The sequence below is a fragment of the Sorex fumeus genome, unplaced genomic scaffold (assembly GCF_029834395.1).
Source record: "Sorex fumeus unplaced genomic scaffold, SorFum_2.1 ptg000020l, whole genome shotgun sequence".
Taxonomy (NCBI): Eukaryota; Metazoa; Chordata; class Mammalia; order Eulipotyphla; family Soricidae; genus Sorex; species Sorex fumeus.
The window spans coordinates 14,330,872-14,349,492 of record NW_026606077.1 but is presented as its reverse complement, the minus strand read 5'-3'; the positions used below and the strand labels follow the sequence as shown (position 1 = coordinate 14,349,492).

The 18,621-nt window shown below is 53.8% G+C and overlaps 1 protein-coding gene across 1 annotated transcript; it reads left to right on the top strand.

Moving 5' to 3' along the window:
- Positions 1 to 1,174: 1,174 nt before the first annotated feature.
- POLM (DNA polymerase mu) lies at positions 1,175 to 7,385 on the top strand. Its single transcript, XM_056113473.1, has 11 exons — positions 1,175 to 1,376; positions 1,530 to 1,713; positions 2,298 to 2,396; positions 2,488 to 2,658; positions 3,389 to 3,460; positions 4,923 to 5,043; positions 6,330 to 6,462; positions 6,549 to 6,651; positions 6,729 to 6,968; positions 7,040 to 7,123; positions 7,283 to 7,385. The coding sequence occupies exons 1-11, from the start codon at positions 1,198 to 1,200 to the stop codon at positions 7,367 to 7,369; spliced, it is 1,473 nt and encodes a 490-aa protein (XP_055969448.1). The 5' UTR covers positions 1,175 to 1,197; the 3' UTR covers positions 7,370 to 7,385.
- The last annotated feature ends 11,236 nt before the right edge of the window (positions 7,386 to 18,621 follow it).

Here is an 18,621-nt window from a genome sequence, read left to right as displayed (position 1 = left end):
CCTTCAGTGTGTCTGTGAAAACACATGAAAGTCAATGTTCATGAAAACATTGACTCTCTCCCCAGATAAGGGTCTTTTTTTTTTGAGGAGATCCCAGGCCCCCTCCCTGCAGGCCGTGCTCAGAGGACCATGTGGTGGCGAGGAGAGGGGGTTGGCAACACGCAAGACATGTGTCTTAACACTCCTGTCTCTCCTTAATTCCCACCTTTTTTTTTTCCAAATCGAGTGTTGATTCATCTGGTTTCTATTTCGGTGTGAAGAAGCCAGGAAGGAGACTACTTAGGTTTTTCCAAAGGGCCAGCCAGTTGCTCTGATGCCTCCGACAGAAAACCTGGCTCAGGTGCTTGAGGAGACGCTGTGGGTACCTGGAGCAACGCCTGCGAGGTTTCCCGAGCTCTACCCGCAGCTCTGTCTGGGGATCAGCGGGCACGGCTGACCATGCGCCCCTCCAAGAAGCAGGTCCCCGCCACCCCACCGAGATGACCCATGCCTCCCGCAGGCCCCTGGAGGACTGACCGTCGTCCACACGCCCCTGCCACCCGCGGAGGACGAGACCCTACACCCTAGTCCCACTGAGGGCCACTCCAGTCTCCCTCTCCCGGTCGGGGCCCGTCCACCTCGAGCCTGTCCACCCCGACGCCCAGAGGTCGGGGAGCCTTCCCGGAGCTTCCGGAGCACGACCAAAATAGAAGCGTGTTCTCTACTCTGCATAGAGACTTGGCTCTGTTTGCAGACAGGTGTGTCTCCCGGTTACTAGCGTAGGGGCGTGTCCCCGAGCCTTACGGAGGCGTGTCTTCCGGTTATTAGCATGTGGGCGTGTCCCCCGAGCCTTACGGAGGCGTGTCTCCCGGTTATTAGCATAATAGGGGCGTGTCCCCCAGCCGTACAGAGGCGCGTCTCCCGGTATTAGCATAGGGGCGTGTCTTCCGACTCAGGGAGACGTGTCTCGTGGCTATTTGCATAGGGGCGTGTCTTCGGGTTGTTTGCATTGGCTGCGGCCTGCGGGGGCGTGGCCTCTGGCTCCGGCCGCTGGGACCCGGGTCGAGCTGCTGCGGCGTCCGGAGCGAGCGCGTTCGCCCGGCGTCTGGCCCAGCGCCACTCGCGGGTGGCCGCGGCTTCCGCCCTCGTGCTCTCCTTCCTTCCGGCCCGCCCGCCTTCCCGCCGCTCCCCCCGGGCGCCGCCGGGCCGCAGGCAACGATGCTGCCCCGACGGCGGCGGGCTGGGTCCGCCGCCCCGGCCGCCCGCGCCGCGCCCCCCGACCCGCGCTTCCCGCACGTCGCCCTGTACCTGGCCGAGCGGCGCATGGGCCGCAGCCGCCGCGCCTTCCTCGCTCACCTGGCGCGCTCCAAGGGCTTCCGAGTGCTGGACGCCTGCAGGTGCGCGCCCGGGGGCGCCGCGGGGACCGAGCGAAGCACAGGACCCGGGAGGGGCTGCTGCAGGGGAAGGGTGCGGGGAGGAGGTGCCCCTTGCTGCGAAGGCAGGGTGGCAGGCTCAGGTTGTGCGCCCCCCTGGTCCCTTGCCCCTGCCAGCTCCGAGGTGACGCACGTGGTGATGGAGCACACCTCCGCGGAGGAGGCCGGCCGCTGGTGGCAGCGCCAGGCGGCTGCCCCCGCCCCGGGCTGCCACGGCCCGGCGCTGCTGGACATCAGCTGGTTCACGGAGAGCATGGCCGCGGGGCAGCCTGTCCCTGTGGAGAGTCGCCACCGCCTGGAGGTGAGCCGGACTCTTGCTCTCAGCCGGGCCAGCGGTCCGCAGACAAACGTGGAACAGCGGTGCCTCGTCCTCCAGTGCTCACCCGAGGGCCCTGCCCGCCTCTGCTCTGCACCAGCAGCCTCCCTTGCTCGGTGCAGTCTGGCACATTCCACCTTTTCGCTCCCACAGCGGATGAGACGGTGACCCCAAGTGGGCAGTGTCCTGGGAGTGTAGAGAGTCCATTGCCTCACCTCCCTTTGCCTTGCTGGCGGTCACTTCCAGCGCCTGGACCCTTGCCCCGGATTGAGGGCTCCAGGCACTCAGCCTGCTTGTCTTAGGTTTCCTTCAGCCCGAAGAGGCTGCGCGTGGGGTGGGGAGGGGCGCTTCTGCAGGTTTGGGGGCTCCGCAGGGGAAGGAGCTGCCCCCTCCTTCACTGCAGGGTAGCACCCCCTTGGCACCATGCTACCTTGCAGGGGGTTGCCCTCACAGTGCGCCCCTTCTATCCTGCGTGCCTGGGGCCCCAGGTGCCCAACCAAGAAAGGCCAGGCTGTGGGGGTCCAGCGGCCCTGGAGCCCCAGAGTGGCCTGTCCATTGTCCGTTTCCAGGTGGTCACACCTGGAGAGGAGCCGTCGAAGTCTGTGTGGCTATTGCCCTATGCCTGTCAGCGTCCCACGCCCCTCACGCACCACAACACCTGCCTCTCTGTGAGCCCTGGGGACGGCCGGGGAACCCCAGGCAGGCTGGGATGGTGTCGTGTGTGTCCCCCCCCCACCCGACCACAGACCCTCTCTGCAGGATGCACTGGAGCTGCTGGCAGAAGCGGCAGGTTTTGACGGCAGCGAGGGCCGCAGTCTCTCCTTCAGCCGGGCAGCCTCGGTGCTCAAGGCACTGCCTGGCCCACTCACAGACCCCAGCCAGCTGCAGGCACTGCCTCACTTTGGGGAGCACTCCCAAAGGATCATCCAGGTAGGAGTGGGAGCTGAGTGCATGGGATGGCCTGGGCACCTGGGGGCAGGCTCCAGGTGGACCTGTGCCCCCTCAGATAGTTTCTTATGTGGAAATTGGGGCCGTACCTGTCAGCTGGACAAGCTTAAGGAAGGGAGCTTGTGGGCCATGGGAGGCGTGGCTGATGGACGTGACATAGCCCTTATGGGCGGAGAGTCTGAGAGGTTTTTTTAAATTTTATTTTGTTGTTGTTTGAAGGTCACACCTGGCAATGCCCAGGGGTTACTCTTGGCTCTGTGCTCTAGGATCACTCCTGTAGACTTGGGGGATCAATTGGGATGCTTGGGATGGAACCTCGGTGGGCCGTGTGCAAGCTACCCGCCCCCCGCCCCCAGTCCCGGGGAGGCTTCTTAAAAGTCAGCATTCATGGACCCAGAACTTTCTGTTGTCCTTTGACACACTTCTGGCTACACTACACAGTGGCAAAGAATATTTGAAATTTAAGTGAATTTACCCAGAGTCACCACCTCACTCGGTAATCATGGCTCACCCCAGACTTGTTCTCCCGTCACCTAAGAAGGTCTGTGCCTCCCACCCTCAGGGCCGGTGGGGGACTGTGGCGGCCTCCCTGGCATTCCAAGTCCTGAGTCCCGAGCTTACAAAGCTCCCCACTGAGTGTTGGGATGCTGCTGGCCCCGGCCCCTCAGTTCTTCCAAGTGAGGCCTGGGGCTTTCCTCTGTCCCAACCACAGGAGCTATTGGAAGAAGGTGTATGTGAGGAGGTGGAGAAGGTCCGGCGCTCAGAGAGGTACCAGGCCATGAAGGTACAGACCGTGGGTTGGGGGAGGCATGAAATCCAGCCGGCCAGCTAGGAGAGGTCAGAGACGGACAGGCAGCAAGGGAGGAGCTTGTTTTGACACAGAATTTCTAGATCACTTTTCGAAGATTATTGTTATTTTATTCTGTTTGGGGGCCATGCTGGCTGTCCTCAGGGCCTGCTCCTAGCTCTGGACTCAGGAGCCGTTCCTGGCAGTACTTGGGAGAAACCATATGTGGTGTCGCGGGGTCAAACCCGGTCGACTACATGCATGGCAAGCGCCTTGCCCATGTCATCTCTCTGCCCAGGTGGAAAATTACTTTGAGGCCATTTCTTAGTGTACTGCAGGCTCTGGGCAAGGCAACCGCCCCCGCCCCACCCCCCCGGCCCTGGGCACTTATTCCTGGGCATCTTCCTGCCACCCCCCCCCCCCCCCCCCCCGTGTCCTTGCATCTGAGCCAAGAGGCTTTGGCACCCTGGTTTGGTTGCCAGAAGTTGCTTGAGGAGCGTCCTGCTGTCATGCTGGAAAGAGGCCTGGCAGGTGGGCTGCAGGAGGGAGGGGAGCCCCAGAGGAAGAGAGGGGCTCAGGTGGGCCGAGACTGAGTGGGAACCTACTCCTGGGATGCGAGAGCCCGCAGAGGTGGGGAGGGCTGAGTTGCTCCTGGACCAGAGTGCCTCTGGGCCTCGCTTGCCTGCTGCCTATCTCGGGCCCCACCATGCCAGCCAGCCCTGCATGAGCCAGTCGCTCTGTTTCCCTTCGAAAAAATTCTGGAAATAGCCAGGGGGATAGCTCAGACGGCTGGAGCCCGTAGTTTGCACCCAAGAACCAGCTTGGATGCCCGGGCTCTGCCAGGTGTGTGGTCACCCCCTAAAACAGTTCCAGGAAGGGGCTCTGAATAGTGGCGAGGCCAGGTGACTCCCCTGACAGCCGCGTGAGGTCTGAGGAAGGAGCAGGTGATCTGCCTCAGCCCCCGAGAGCCAGGCTCCAACCTTGATGTCCCCGTGTGACAGGCCAGGCGCCCTGCACCTCAGCCGAGCCGATGACTCGGGCCTCTGGGTCCTGTGTGAACAGCCTGCGCAGTCTTTGCTGCTTGGGCAGAAGGGGGCCCGGGGGGAGGGGTGAGCCCCCACCATGGTGCGTAAGGACGCTGGTGCTGTTCCCAGATGGAGGGATTGATCGGATGAAGTCGGCTTGGGGGTGCTGGGGTCACCAGTTCAAGTCGTGCAAGGTCTGGAGAGACCTTTTCTGGTGCCCTAGGCCAGCCCCCCCCGCCCTGGGGTCTTCCCCACGCTCAGGTGGGGACCTACCGCATGCCCCCTCTGGCCCGAGGCAGATGGGAGGGCGGCTCCAGGCCAAGTACTGGTACCCCCTTGAGTGCCCCAGGAGGCAGGTGAGCACATGCTTCTGTGGGGGGATGGGGGGCAGTGATGCCCTCTGCCTCACTCTACGCTCTCCTGGCACCCCCCAGCTCTTCACTGGAATCTTCGGTGTTGGGGTGAGAATTGCTGACCAGTGGTTCCGGGATGGCCTTCGGACTCTGGAGGACCTGCGCGAACAGCCTCAGAGACTGAGCCAGCAGCAGGAAGTAGGTGAGTGAGCCTGGATCTGGCCCAGCCCTGACTCCTGGACTGCTGACCTAACCAGCAGGCCCCTGGCACTGTGCCCAGCCCAGGGATTCCATGGAAGATGGGCAGGAAGCCATGAAGGGTTCTAGTGGCCGGCAAGGAGCCCCGTTGGTGGGTGTCCAAGGGTCTTCACCCAGGTTCCCGTGTTCATCGCCACTATGTTTAGTGATCTATATTGATACAGGCTGCTGCCTGCTTGTTGGGGGCAGGGGGCATCTGACCGTCACAGTGTGCCAGTGTGACCCCAGCTCCCAGGCCGGTCTTGGACCTTCAGGGAGGCCCAGGGTAGGACCTGCGCAGGGTCCTGCAGTGGAAGGCCGTGAACGTGAGAGTTGGTCACCGTGGCTCTGGTTTCTCTCACTATGCACTGTCGGGGCTGCACCACCCCAATGTACAAGGAAGGGCCTGCTGTGTTCTCTAGAGCACATCACCCTGTGGGGAGCACAGAAACTTGCTGGCGCTCACGAGGAAGGTAGTCTGGGGGAGGGACACCCCCAGGCCAGCTGGCTGACGGACGGCAGGAGCTGCTTCCCGCTGGTTCCACACCATGGCACAGAGGCGGAGGCGCTGCCTGCCGCCTGCTCTGATCCCCCAAACTGCTCGGAGCGCTCACAGGCAGCTGCAAATCTGCTGCTGCAGCTGTTGCCTCGGTCTTGGCACCACCTGGCCACATGTTCCGAGGGAAAACTAAGGCATTGAAAGGGGTGATCTGTGTCTTTTTATTACCATGATGATTATTTGCGATGCTGGGAATCAAGGCCGGGAATCAAGGCCGGGGCCACCCATGAGCAAAGCCGGTGTTCCCCACTGAACCCCAGGCCAGCCCCTGCTAGTTGTTTTTTGTTAGTTTTGGGGCCACACCTGAAGGTGCTCAGGACTTCTTCCTGGCTCCGTGCTCAGAGATCACTCCTGACGGGGATTGGGGGACTCTAAGGGGGCTCCGGGGATTGAACCCGGGTTGGCTGCATGCAAGGCAAGTGCCCTACCCACTGCACTATCTCTCCGGCCCCAAAGACTCCGGCTACATATATTCTGGCTGTTAGTGTCAGTGTCCCTGTGTCAAGCACAAAAGTTGGGGACTGGGGGATGTTCTCACTGGGGTCCTGGAGAGAGACACAGGGACCTGTGGATTCTTTACACTGCCAGCTCTACAGCGATGTCTGAGTCTGGGATCAGTATTCTGAAGGGCGAGAGGGCCGGAGAGTGTGAGGAGGCCAGGCCAGGGACCCCCACCACTGTGCCACCCACAGGACTGGAGCACTTCCGGGACCTCAGCACCCCGGTCCAGTGGCCCGACGTGGAGGCCCTACAGCAGCTGGTGGTGGCGGCCGTGGACCGGGCCCTTCCTGGGGCCTCTGTCACATTGACTGGTGGCTTCCGGAGGTAGGGGGGATCCTGAAGACCCGAGCGTCCTCACAGAAGGGCTGGGAGCCCCGCCTCGGGCTGGGAGTGACGCTAGGCCCCAACAGGGGAAAGCGGCAGGGCCACGACGTGGACTTCCTCATCACGCATCCCCAGGAAGGCCGGGAGGCCGGGCTGCTACCCACTGTGCTGCAGCACTTGAAGGAGCAGGTGAGCACCCACCCCACAAAGACCCCCAACTCACAACGCGGGTTCAGGGCAGTGCCAGCCACACTGCCCCTCCACAGGGGCTGCTCTTGTACCACCAGTACCACCGCCGCCACAAGGCTGCCGCCCGGCCGCAGCACAGCCACATCATGGACGCCTTTGAGAGGAGCTTCTGCATCTTCTGCCTACCGCTCCCCCCGGGGACAGCCGGGGAGGACCCCCTGCAGCCCGGGCCCGCCTGGAAGGCCGTGCGGGTGGACCTGGTGGTGGCCCCGGACAGCGAGTTTCCCTTTGCACTGCTCGGCTGGACTGGCTCTAAGGTAAGGGCGTGTGTGAGGGGGCCCAGGAACGTGCGGTGGCCCCGCTGACCTGACCTCATTCCCTCATGCAGCATTTCGAGCGGGAGTTACGGCGCTTCAGCCGGAAGGAGCGAGGACTATGGCTCAACAGCCACGGGCTCTGGGACCCACAGCAGGTGTGTGGTCTGAAGGCGGAGGGCAGCCCACTGCCTCCGGATGCCTGGCATCCCAACGTCCCTGCGCCTGCTCTGCCAGCCTCCTCCTGCCCACAGCTTTCCTGGGGCGCAGGCAGGCTGGGATGGCTTCCGGTCACTCCTGTCCTGCTTCTGTTGCAGAAGAGATGTTTCCACGCCACATCGGAGGAAGACATCTTCAGACAGCTGGACCTCGACTACCTTCCCCCGGAGCAGAGAAATGCCTGACCCTGGAGGCCGGCGCAACCCCTCCCAGGCCCCAAAGGCATGCTGCTGACCCAGGGGTGGCCACTCCCAGCCTTTCCAGGTCCCGAGCATGGGATCAGCCACAGTCCTCGGTGATGAGGAGGGCAGCACCCACCTCCGTTCAGAGGCCACGAGGTCATTCCAGCCTGGGCACTCGCCCTGTCAGCTGAGTGTGGGGCCACGTTGGGCCCTGACCCTGGGCCAGATGCCTGCATGCCTCCCCGAGCTATGGGGTCAGCTGAGTGGGCATAGGGAGCTGTGCTTCCAGATGTGGGCCTGGGAGCTGCCAGGTGGAGGCTGGAGCCCCGCGTCCACGTGGGGGCACTACGGGGTGTAGCTTCCAGGAAGGTGGGGATGGGGGTGGGAGGGGGGCAGTGGAGGGCCCACACTGACCACCGTGGCTCCTGGTCAGATTGCCTATGCTCAGAGGTCCTAGAAACAGACCCAGAGGCCTCACTCTGACTCAGGGCTCAGTGCCCCTCACCTCACTCGGTAAATCAGTTTGCACAGCCTCTCTCAAGTCCCTCTGTCCCCCCCCCCAAGATGTTTTTCTACCTTACTGTCCGTTAGTTGCCTGCAAGGCCCTTGTCACCGAACCTGAGGGCAGAGGCTTGAGATCATGCGTGTTTGGGGGCTTGGGAAACCTTTGCCCTGATGGAATTACTTTTTTGGAGGAGGGGGCTTTGGGGTGAGGGTCCCTATGCACTGCTGGGGATGGAGAAGTGGCACTCTCTGTCCCCTGATTGTCTTGACTCAAAAGCCTGTAATGTGGGAACATTCTTGGTCACTCACTGTATTTAATAAAAAAAATTTTTTTAATGTACACGGTCATGGTCCTCCTGTTGTTCATTGATTTGCTCGAGCGGGCCCAGTAACATCTCCATCGTGAGACTTGTTGTTACTGTGTTTGGCATATCGAATACGTCACGGGGAGCTTGCCAGCCCCTTTAATGTACAATTATCTGAAAATATGTATAATGCATATATATATATATATATATATATATATATATATATATGGGCTGGAGCGATAGCACAGCGCTAGGGCATTTGCCTTGCACGCAGCCAACATGGCCGACCCAAATTCGATTCCTCCACCCCTCTTGGAGAGCCCAGCAAGCTCTCAAGAGTATCTCGCCCACACGGCAAAGCCTGGCAAGCTACCCATGACGTATTGGATATGCCAAACACAGTAACAACAAGTCTCAAAATGGAGACATTACTGGGTCCGCTTGAGCAAATCGATGAACAATGGGAAGACAGTGAACAGTGGATACATATATCACTTGATCACTTGATACCCCATTATTCATCGATTTACTCGAGCAGGTGCCGGTAACATCTCCATCCATCCCTGTTGCGTGCTAGCGTAGCCCAATGGCATCTGTTCTTTCTAGGAACATGCAGAGACTCAAACCGATCATTCAGGGTCTTGACGAAGAAGTCTGACCATCTTGTAGCTGGGCGTCCACACGATCTTTTGACGTCCCGTGGAATCCAGTCAGTAATGGCTCTAGTCCAGTGGTTGTCTATAAACCTCATTACGTGTCCAGCCCATCTGATTTTTGATGCCTTGGCAAATGAGACAGCATCCCTGATATACACACACACACACACACACACACACATATATATATATATATATATATATATATATATATTTCCCTCTATGATTTGTTGCCTACTGTCTGCTGGAGCGATAGCCCAGCTGTAGGGCGTTCGCCTTACAAGCGGCCAACATGGCCGACCCGAGTTCGATTCCTCCGCCCCTCTCGGAGAGCCCGGCAAGCTACTGAGAGTATTCGATATGCCAGACACAGTAACAACAAAGTCTCCAATGGAGATGTTACTGGGCCCGCTCGAGCAAATCGACGATCAATGGGAGGGCCTTTACTTTACTTTACTGTCTGAACCCCATCAAATATGGTATAATTATGGAGAATGAGTAGAGAGTGTCTTATTGTGTGTCCAGGAATATGTTCACTCATACGTGAGGCTCGGTCCAAGTGTGTGGAAAGTGGCCTGGAACATGGCGGCGGTTGGGTAGTGGAGGTCGGCCTGGGCTGGGGCCCTTGGTGTGGGAGGGCTCTCACCTGCCTCCTTCTAGGGTGCCCCAAGGAAACACTTCAAGTTTTAAAAAAAAATCACTGACTTACCTGTTGGGGCCGGACTAGGCCGTCAGGATGAGCCCGTGTAAACTGTCCCACAAGTGGGCAGGAACACGGGACCCATGAAAATGGGCGAGATTACTCGTGTGTCCAGACTGGTTTGGAAGAGGCTGAATATCTCTTTTTTCAAGCTGATTTTAGTAAATAACCAAAATCTTAGAAAACCAAAAGAGTCCGTTTTTCTTCTCTCACAGAAGCCCAGACCCAGCTTGTTTTTGATATGCACACCCCGGAAAGCTTTGGGCTTGCATTTCTCTCTGGAGGTCAAAACTAACTGGTTTGCAGACATAATGAAACAATGTTTACCTCCATGTTCTTCCTGTAACTTCCTTGCTTCTTTCAGAGGTGTGCATGGCAGGGTGGCAATAAAAGGAGATCCCAGGACGCTCTACCTTTGTCGCAGGATCTGAGCGAATCCCAGCCCTCCATGAAAAATAACTTGTCTCGCGTTCCTTGTCTCAGACCCTCCGACTGAACAAATATTCATACAACACTTAGCATTGTAATCAATGAATGGAATTGAATTGAAAACAATACTATATACATTTTGGGAGCACAGCTTCTTGCCTCTTTGCATATCTTCCTCCCCGCTCCCCCATCAGGGTTCTGGTGCTTTCCACACCATCACCCTGACTCATTCCTGCCAGCCTCTTTCTCTTCCCCTTGTAACCACCATAGTTTCCAGTCCGTTGCTTTCACTGTGCTTTACTGGGCCCCCTGCCCCTTGATTATTTATAGTCCACAGGTCAAATCATCTGGGAATTTCTTTTTTTACTCTCTGACTTATTTCACTCAGTCACACAAGGCAAGATTTTATCTTTTTAAATAGCCATGTAATACTCCATTGAGAATAAATAGGACAGGTTTATTCAACCATCTGGTTATCGCTGTGTATTTGTTTCTGTGTGTTGACTACTGAGATCATCACACTCAGCTCCTGGGAGAGAACAAGGCAGAGTCTCCTACCCTATGCCTGACTGTCTCCACCAGGGCCCAACAGCTGAAGACCACCGAGGCCCAGCCAAGGCCATGCTGAGACCACTCTCCACACACTTGGATGAGCCTCACGCATAAAAGAACTGACAGAGGAACCCAGGTGTGTGGGACCCGGGGCTGAGATCTCCAAGCCTGCACAGTTTGGGACTGGACCTGCCAGTAACTAGACAGTTACACCCACCAACTGCCGTGTAACTCCAACAACGGCCAGGATCCAGAGATCATCACACTCAGCTCCTGGGAGAGAACAAGGCAGAGTCTCCTACCCTATGCCTGACTGTCTCCACCAGGGCCCAACAGCTGAAGACCACCGAGGCCCAGCCAAGGCCATGCTGAGACCACTCTCCACACACTTGGATGAGCCTCACGCATAAAAGAACTGACAGAGGAACCCAGGTGTGTGGGACCCGGGGCTGAGATCTCCAAGCCTGCACAGTTTGGGACTGGACCTGCCAGTAACTAGACAGTTACACCCACCAACTGCCGTGTAACTCCAACAACGGCCAGGATCCAGAGATTATCACACTCAGCTCCCGGAAGCGCGCGGCCACATTTGCGGCCGCGCGACATCTTATCATCTCATTCCTAATTTGGTCAAACTGGCAGGCTACCAAATGTAACATGCCCACATGGCAGAGTCTGGCAAACTCCCCGTGGTATACCCAATATGCCAAATACCAGTAACAATGATGGGTCTCATTCTCCTAACCCTGAAAAAGCCTTGAATATGGCACTTTAAAAAAAAAAATCTCAGGGCTAGGACGAAGAAGACGTTACTGGCACCTGCTCGAGGCAATCGACGAACAACAGGGTGGTTGTGATCGTGATCGTGATCGTGTTGACTACTGTAAATACTGTAAAGTATTCTATTTTAATCTTCTGGAGGGTGCTGGAGAGATAGTATAGTGTGTAGGGCGCTTGCCTTGCATGCAACTGAGCCGGGTTCCACCCCCAGCATCCCATATCCCCCAGCACCGCCAGGAGTAATTCCTGAGTGCAGCGCCAGGAGTCAGTCCTGGGCATCACTGGGTGAGACACAAAAACAAACCAACAAAAAAAAAAAACACTTTTTTTGGTGAGATTGGGCTACACTTCAGCTCTGTGCTTAGGGCTTGCTCCCAGTGGTGCTCAGGAGACCACGTGTGGTGTCTGGCATCCAGCTTTGGTCAGCCATGTGCAAGGTACTGTCTCTGGCATCTCTCTGATGTTTTATTTATTTATTTATTTGCTTTTTTGGGTCACCCCTGGCGATGCTCGCGGGTTCCTCCTGGCTCTGCACTCAGGAATGACTCCTGGCGGTGCTCGGGGGACCATATGGGATGCTGGGAATTGAACCTGGGTCGGCCACGTGCAAGGCAAACGCCCTGCCTGCTGTGCTATCACTCCAGTCCATCTCTGACATTTTAAATGTTAAATTTACCCTTCTAGAAGAAAGTCCTTTTAGTTAAATTCTATAACTGGTCACTACAACAAGATTTGATAGCACAGCCTGTCAAGAACGCGAGGCCATCTGGCATTTGCCTGAAATCCTAAGTGCTGGGAGATAAATGAAGTCTTTGATTAGCTGGGCAGAAACCAACTGGCTGTGTTATTTTAATAACTCCCTTGGGGGTAAAGTGCATTCTCAGTGGGCCCCAATCTCTCACAAACACCTAATATCTTACAAGAGCCTTGAAAAAGTCAAGATACATTTATTCCGTAGTCTCACTTGTTTATTTTCGCTTGTAGTGTTTGACCCCATGTTTTTGGTGTCTGTCTTTGACATTAAAAAAAAAAAAAAAACATGCCAATGATGGCCAAATCAATATCAAGGACTTCTTTCCCTATGTTTTCTTCTGTGGTTTTATGGTTTTAGGACTTACATTTAATTCTTTAATCCGCTTCAAGCTAATTTCTGTGTGTGGTGAAGGATCCCCCTCGCAGTGTGGATATCCAGTTTCAGTTGGCTGTTGTGAGTCTGTTCTGCTCACTTCTGTGTCTTGGCCCCTTGTCAGAGATTGTGACCATATCTGTGTGGGTTTATTTCTGGGCTCTCTCTTCTGTTCAAAACAACCACATGCAGGGGCCTCTAAGTGGCATTTATTTTTATAACCAAGTCACGTTATTTTTATGCCAAAATCACAATAAAATCAGAGAGGAATATGTAAATTTCTTTTTAAAAAATTGGGGCCACACCTGACAGTGCTCAGGACTTACTCTTGGCTCTGTGCTCAGGATCACTCCTGATGGGACTCAGGGGACCATCTGTGGTGATCACTTGACTTCCCGTTAATCGTTGAGTTGCTCGAGCGGGCGCCAATAACGTCTCCATTTGTCCCTGTCGTGTGCTAGTGTAGCCCAATGGCATCTGTTCATTCTAGGAACACGAAGAGCCTCAAACTGATCGTACATGATCTTGATGAAGAAGTCTGACCGTCTGGTAGGTGGGCGGCCATGCGGTCTTTTGACATCCCGTGCAATCCAGTTGGTAATGGCTCTAGTCCAGTGGTCTCTAAATCTCATTACATGACCAGCCCATCTGATTTTTGACGCGTTGGCAAACGAGACAGTGTCCCTGATTCTTTCTCTCATTTGAGTGAAACATGATACTCCAAGCATAGCTCTTTCAATTCCTCTTTGGGAGACCCGAATAGCGGTTCTCATCCTGTTTTCGTAGGGCCCAGGTTTCTGAGGCGTATGTTAATGCAGGAAGAACAGTGGAATCAAAGAGATGTGCCCGGAGCCGGAGGTTCTTTGCCCTCTTAGCTATTTCTTCGACGCTCTTGAAGGCGTTCCAAGCCGCTCTCTTTCTCCTGCACAGCTCAGGTGCCAGGTCATTTGTCATGTTGACTTCTCGACCTAGGTACACATAACTGTTGCATTCAGAGATGGTTGTTCCGTTGAGAGTGAATGGAGCGTCAGGAACGAGGCTGTTTCTCATAAACATTGTGTATGAGAAACATATGTGGTGCTGGGGATCAAACCCAGGTCAGCTACATGCAAGGCAAATATCCTACCTACTGTATTATTGTAGCACTGTAGCACTGTCCTCCCGTTGTTCATTGATTTGCTCAAACGGGCACCAGTAACGTCTCCATTGGAGACTTGTTTTTACTGTGTTTGGCATATCCAATATTTCACAGGTAGCTTGCCAGGCTCTGCTGTGTGGGTGAGATACTCTCGGTAGCTTGCCAGGCTCTCCGAGAGGGGCAGAGGAATTAAACTCGGGTAGGCATGGTCGGCCACGTGCAAGGCAAACCCACTGTGCTGTCGCTCCAGCCCTGTGCTATTGTATTTGTCCCAAATAATATGTAATTGGGTTTTTTGTTTAGTTTGGTTTGGTGGAGCAACATCAGTTTCATTGGAACTTATCTAGAGAAATGTGAGGAGAGGGAGGGGAAAGTGTGTGTTCAAGAGAGAATCTCTCCAGAGTGGAAATAAGCAAGGAAACAGACAAACGAGTAAGATGCATGTTCAAGGGAGGGCCAGGGCTTGAGGAGCAAGTCTCAGAAGGAGTTTTTATACAATTCTTCCAAATGGGTTTTTTCTGGAGTTTTTGCATGCATAAAAATTAATCTGGGTGTTGTCACAAGAATGCCTTGCACTGTTGATCTCATAAGCTTGTCCCTTGCACTGTTGATGATATGTAAATCAAACAGGAGTGATCCTTGAGCACAGAATCAGGAGTCAGCCCTGAGTCCTGTGGGGTGTGGCCCCCAATTTTATTTTAAAGAAATTTACATATTCCTCTCTGACTTTATTGTGATTTAAGCATAAAAGTAAAAGGACTTGGTTAGATATTGCATTTCAATTTCAAGCCAAAGAGATAGGCCTCCCTTCGCCTGTTTGTCGTGGAATAAGTACTGTGACGGATTTTGGCAACTGATGTGTCCATAAGTAAGCTGGACGGTCACTAGCCGGCATTTCAATATTTAAGAAGAGGGTAAGTGAGGGCAAAAAAGGGGAACAGCTATTAAGTCTTCTAACGCTTCTTACCCGAAAGATAATTGCAGAATCAGTGTTTGATCCCGAGTCTGAACCCAACACCTGTTTGCTGAGCAGCTCCGTCAGCAGGACCCTCAGCAGGTGGACTCTAACCTTTGGACCAGCAAAAGTCCTGCAGCTCAGTGAGGACTTGGGGAAAGCCACAAGGAAGCAAGCAGAACCGACAGACGTCAGCCTGCCAGGGACTTGGTGCGCTCTGGTTCCGGGGTGGCTCTGATCTTTGGCGGAGGTTCTCACTTTAACGTTTTGCCCTTGGAAGACAAACTCAGGAGAGAAACATCAGAATTCAACAAGTCTTGATTTCCGTTCCTCCCTGCACACCCCTGGCTGATCTCTGCCAGGATGTTTGCACTTGGAAAGGGCATTGTTTGCAACTGCTTCCTCACAGCAGAACTGATTAATAATAATAATAATAATAATAATAATAATAATAATGAGCTCCCATCTGGCCCATGTGAGTATCCAAGGCTGAACTTCTGTCTGACAGCCGGACAGAAGAGGGCTCCCTGGTGACCGTGGACAGGTATTCCCCTACAAAGCTCCTTCAGAGGACCAACCACACCTTCGCCCATGGACATCATATTGTTCAGATCAGAATCTGTTAGTGGGGAGTGAGAAGCAGCGCGTTTGTTAGCTATGCGGAAATGGTCCAGGATCCCGCAGGTAGGGAGAGGTGTTGGTGGAGCTTGTGAGGTTGCTGAGCCACTGCACATGGAGCAGGAGGAGCAGCAGCTCATAGACATGATGCTGTTCCACATTAAGCGACGAGTTAGGGGTGCGGTTCCAATGGAGAGCACATGACTTCTGTGCGAGGCCTCACGGTGCTGGGTTTGATTTTCCAGTGTGGCCCCTACGCCAATAAACACAGGTATTGGTGTGTAGGGAAATGGTCATGGGTAAGGTTTGCTCTGGGCTCAGTTCCCTTTTGTTTGGGGGTGTGAGGTCCCCAGCTACTGGCCCTTTTCCAGGACTCATCTCTCAAGGCCGGGCTCATGGGAGGGGGTTAGTCGTCCAACAGAGTTATTTTTGCCCTGCTTTCTGGAAGCTGCAGAAGCCCCCAGGCCCACCCTCAGGCCTGTGTGTCCAGGTTTTTGACCTGGTAAAGAGCCCAGTGGCATCTGCAAAAGAGGAGTTGGAAGTCCAGCTGAGTCTTCTCTGGGGGAGCAAAAACCTGGAAGCACAAAGAGTCTTTTGTGATAAAAACTGGCAACTGTTTCTATTTTGCTTTTTCATTTGGGATTTTTTGTTTTTGTGTTTTGATTTTTTTTTTGGGGGGTGGCATACCTGGTGATCATTCCTGGCTCTGTACTCAGGAATCACTCCTGGTGATGCTCAAGGGACCATATGGGATTGAATTTAGGTCAACCATGTGCAAGGCAAGCACTGTATCTGCCATACTATCCTCCAGCCCCCTCCCCCCAAATGGTGACTGATGTTGGATGTTCAGGGCCTAAGTTTTTATCATATGTCACCAGCTCTATGAAAATCCAAAATCAACCTGTAATTTACATCCACCTGTGAACCCAATATTTAATGTTATTCCTTTTCATGAATCGATTTGCTTGAGCAGGCCCAGTAACGTCTCCATTTTGAGACTTGTTACTGTGTTTGGCATATTGAATACATCACGGGTAGCTTGCCAGGCTTTGCCGTGTGGGTGAGATACTCTCTGTAGTTTGCCGGGCTGGAGTGATAGCACAGCGGTCAGGGCGTTTGCCTTGCATGCAGCCCACGTGGCCGACCCAAGTTTGATTTCTCTGCCCCTCTTGGAGAGCCCGGCAAGCTATCAAGAGTATCTCGCCCGAACGACAAAGCCTGGCAAGCTACCCCTGATGTATTCGATATGCCAAACACAGTAACAACAAGTCTCATGATGGAGACATTTCTGGGCCCGCTCAAACAAATCTATGAACAATGGGAGGACAGTGCAGTGACAGTGCTCTTCAGGAATCAAAGTAAAATGTAAAATACGATGCAAAAAATAATCCTTTTAGATGAAAGATTGCTCTCTCAAGCTCTTAAATACATATCTTTCCTTTTTTGGTCTTTTTCACTCTAGAGAAGTCCATGTTCTCTCTTGAACACCTATTCTTTCCTTCCTCTTCCCTCACATCTAAATAAATTTTGTTCAATAAAAACTATCTTGCAGGGCTGGAGCGATAGCACAGCAGGTAAGCCATTTGCCTTGCACACAGCCAACCCGGGTCCTATCGCCAGCATCCCATATGGCCACCTAGGCACCGCCAGGACTAATTCCTGAGTGCAGAGCCTGGAGTAACCCCTGTGCATCACTGGGTATGACCCCCCCCAAAGAAAAAAGCAACAACAACAGAAAAACAACAACAACAGCAACAAACTATCTTGATTATGTTGTGAGTCAGAGCTATAGTACCAGAGGGTAGGGCACTTGCCTTCATATGTCAAACCCAAGTTTGATCCCGGGTACCCAATATGGTACCCAGAGCCCTGCCAGGAGGAATACCTGAGCACAGACCCAGGAGTCAGCCTCGAGCACCTCCCAGTATGGACCTTAGCCCCCTAAACAAAACGAAACAAAAGATTTTGTTATTGCTTTATAGAAATAAATGCAATTAAAGGAAAAGGGCATCTTCTTACTAGCAAGTCTCCCCCTCCCCCCAAATTTTATCTTACTAAAGCACCATGAGTTACAAAGTCATTCATAGTTGGGTGTTTGCCATACAGTGTTCCATCACCGATCCTGCCACCAGCGTCAGCTTCCCTCCGCCAGTGTCCTGGGTTCCCTCTCCTGCTCCCACCAGCTCCAGCCCCAGCCTGCCGTCTTGAAGGCGCCTTTTGTGTTTGATTATAAAGTTTGGGTCTAGTGATTTCAGCTGACAAAACTGGATAACCAAGCGTAAAAAATTAAAACTGGATCTGTGTCTCACACCTTCTACAAAAAGTCAATTCAAAGTGTATCAAAGACCTTGAGAGCAGACCAGAATCTATAAAATACATTGAGGAAAGTATATATATATATATGTATTTTTTTTTAGGGAGAATGCTCCTGGGTAGACTTGGTGGTGTCATGTCAGGCTGCCAAATAGCCCAACCCCTTCAGGAAATACCAATATTGGCCTCCCTGACCCGACTTCAAAGCCTCAACAGTTTTGCCAGAGCGTTAGTTTGAAGTTAGCCTGCCCAACTCCAGAGGAAAATATGTTCTATTTTTCTTCCACTCTCAACAGAGATCATGATAGGGCAGAAGAATTCTGAAAACTCAAAACTGCCAAGTGTTTAGTGCTTCTGTGGATTCTCATTTCTGGCATGAATTAGTACTCCCAAGAGACAAGACTGGGGCCCAGGAACATCACTAGGGGTCAGAATCCCTTCACTTGCATCCCATTGGGAACTGATGCAGGCATCTGACTCAGAGGCCTTTTTATCCCAGATAATAAGAGTATCCGCCAGCAGGTCACTCTAAGTGACCCCCGTTGGCAGCTCCATAGATGAGACTCAGAGACCAGGCCTCCTGATCGCTGACACAGAAAAGTGGGCCCCGCTGGCTGGAAGCCTGGTACAAATACCACCAAGCCTGGTGTCCAGAAGAGCAAGGAGTAGTTTTCTAAGAGATTTCAGAGCCATGCTGCAGTAAACAGCCATAAGAGCCATACCTCTTGTTCTTATTGTCACGAGACCCGAGACTCCCTTGCCCACGTGCAGTCTGGGATGGAGACAGCCCTTTCAGTAGGGGCTGGAGACAGGCTTGTCTTTCTGGCCTAGAAGGGCAGGCTAGCTGATATGGTTAGTAGATGTCACCTTTGACCTTTCGGAACATCTATTAAACTTGAACTGAGATCTTGAAAAATAGGAAACAAGACCATATTAAAACCCATTAATTAGAAAATGAGAGCCTGAATCTCATGAAGACAATGTTTCTGAGAGACAGTCTCGTTCCTGATGCTCCATTCGCTCTAAATGGAACGAACAGCTCCGAATGCAACAGTTATGTATACCTAGGTCAAGAAGTCAACATGACGAATGACCTGGCACCTGAGTTGCACAGGAGGAAGAGAGCGCCTTGGAACGCCTTCAAGAGCGTCGAAGAAATAGCTAAAAGGATGAAGA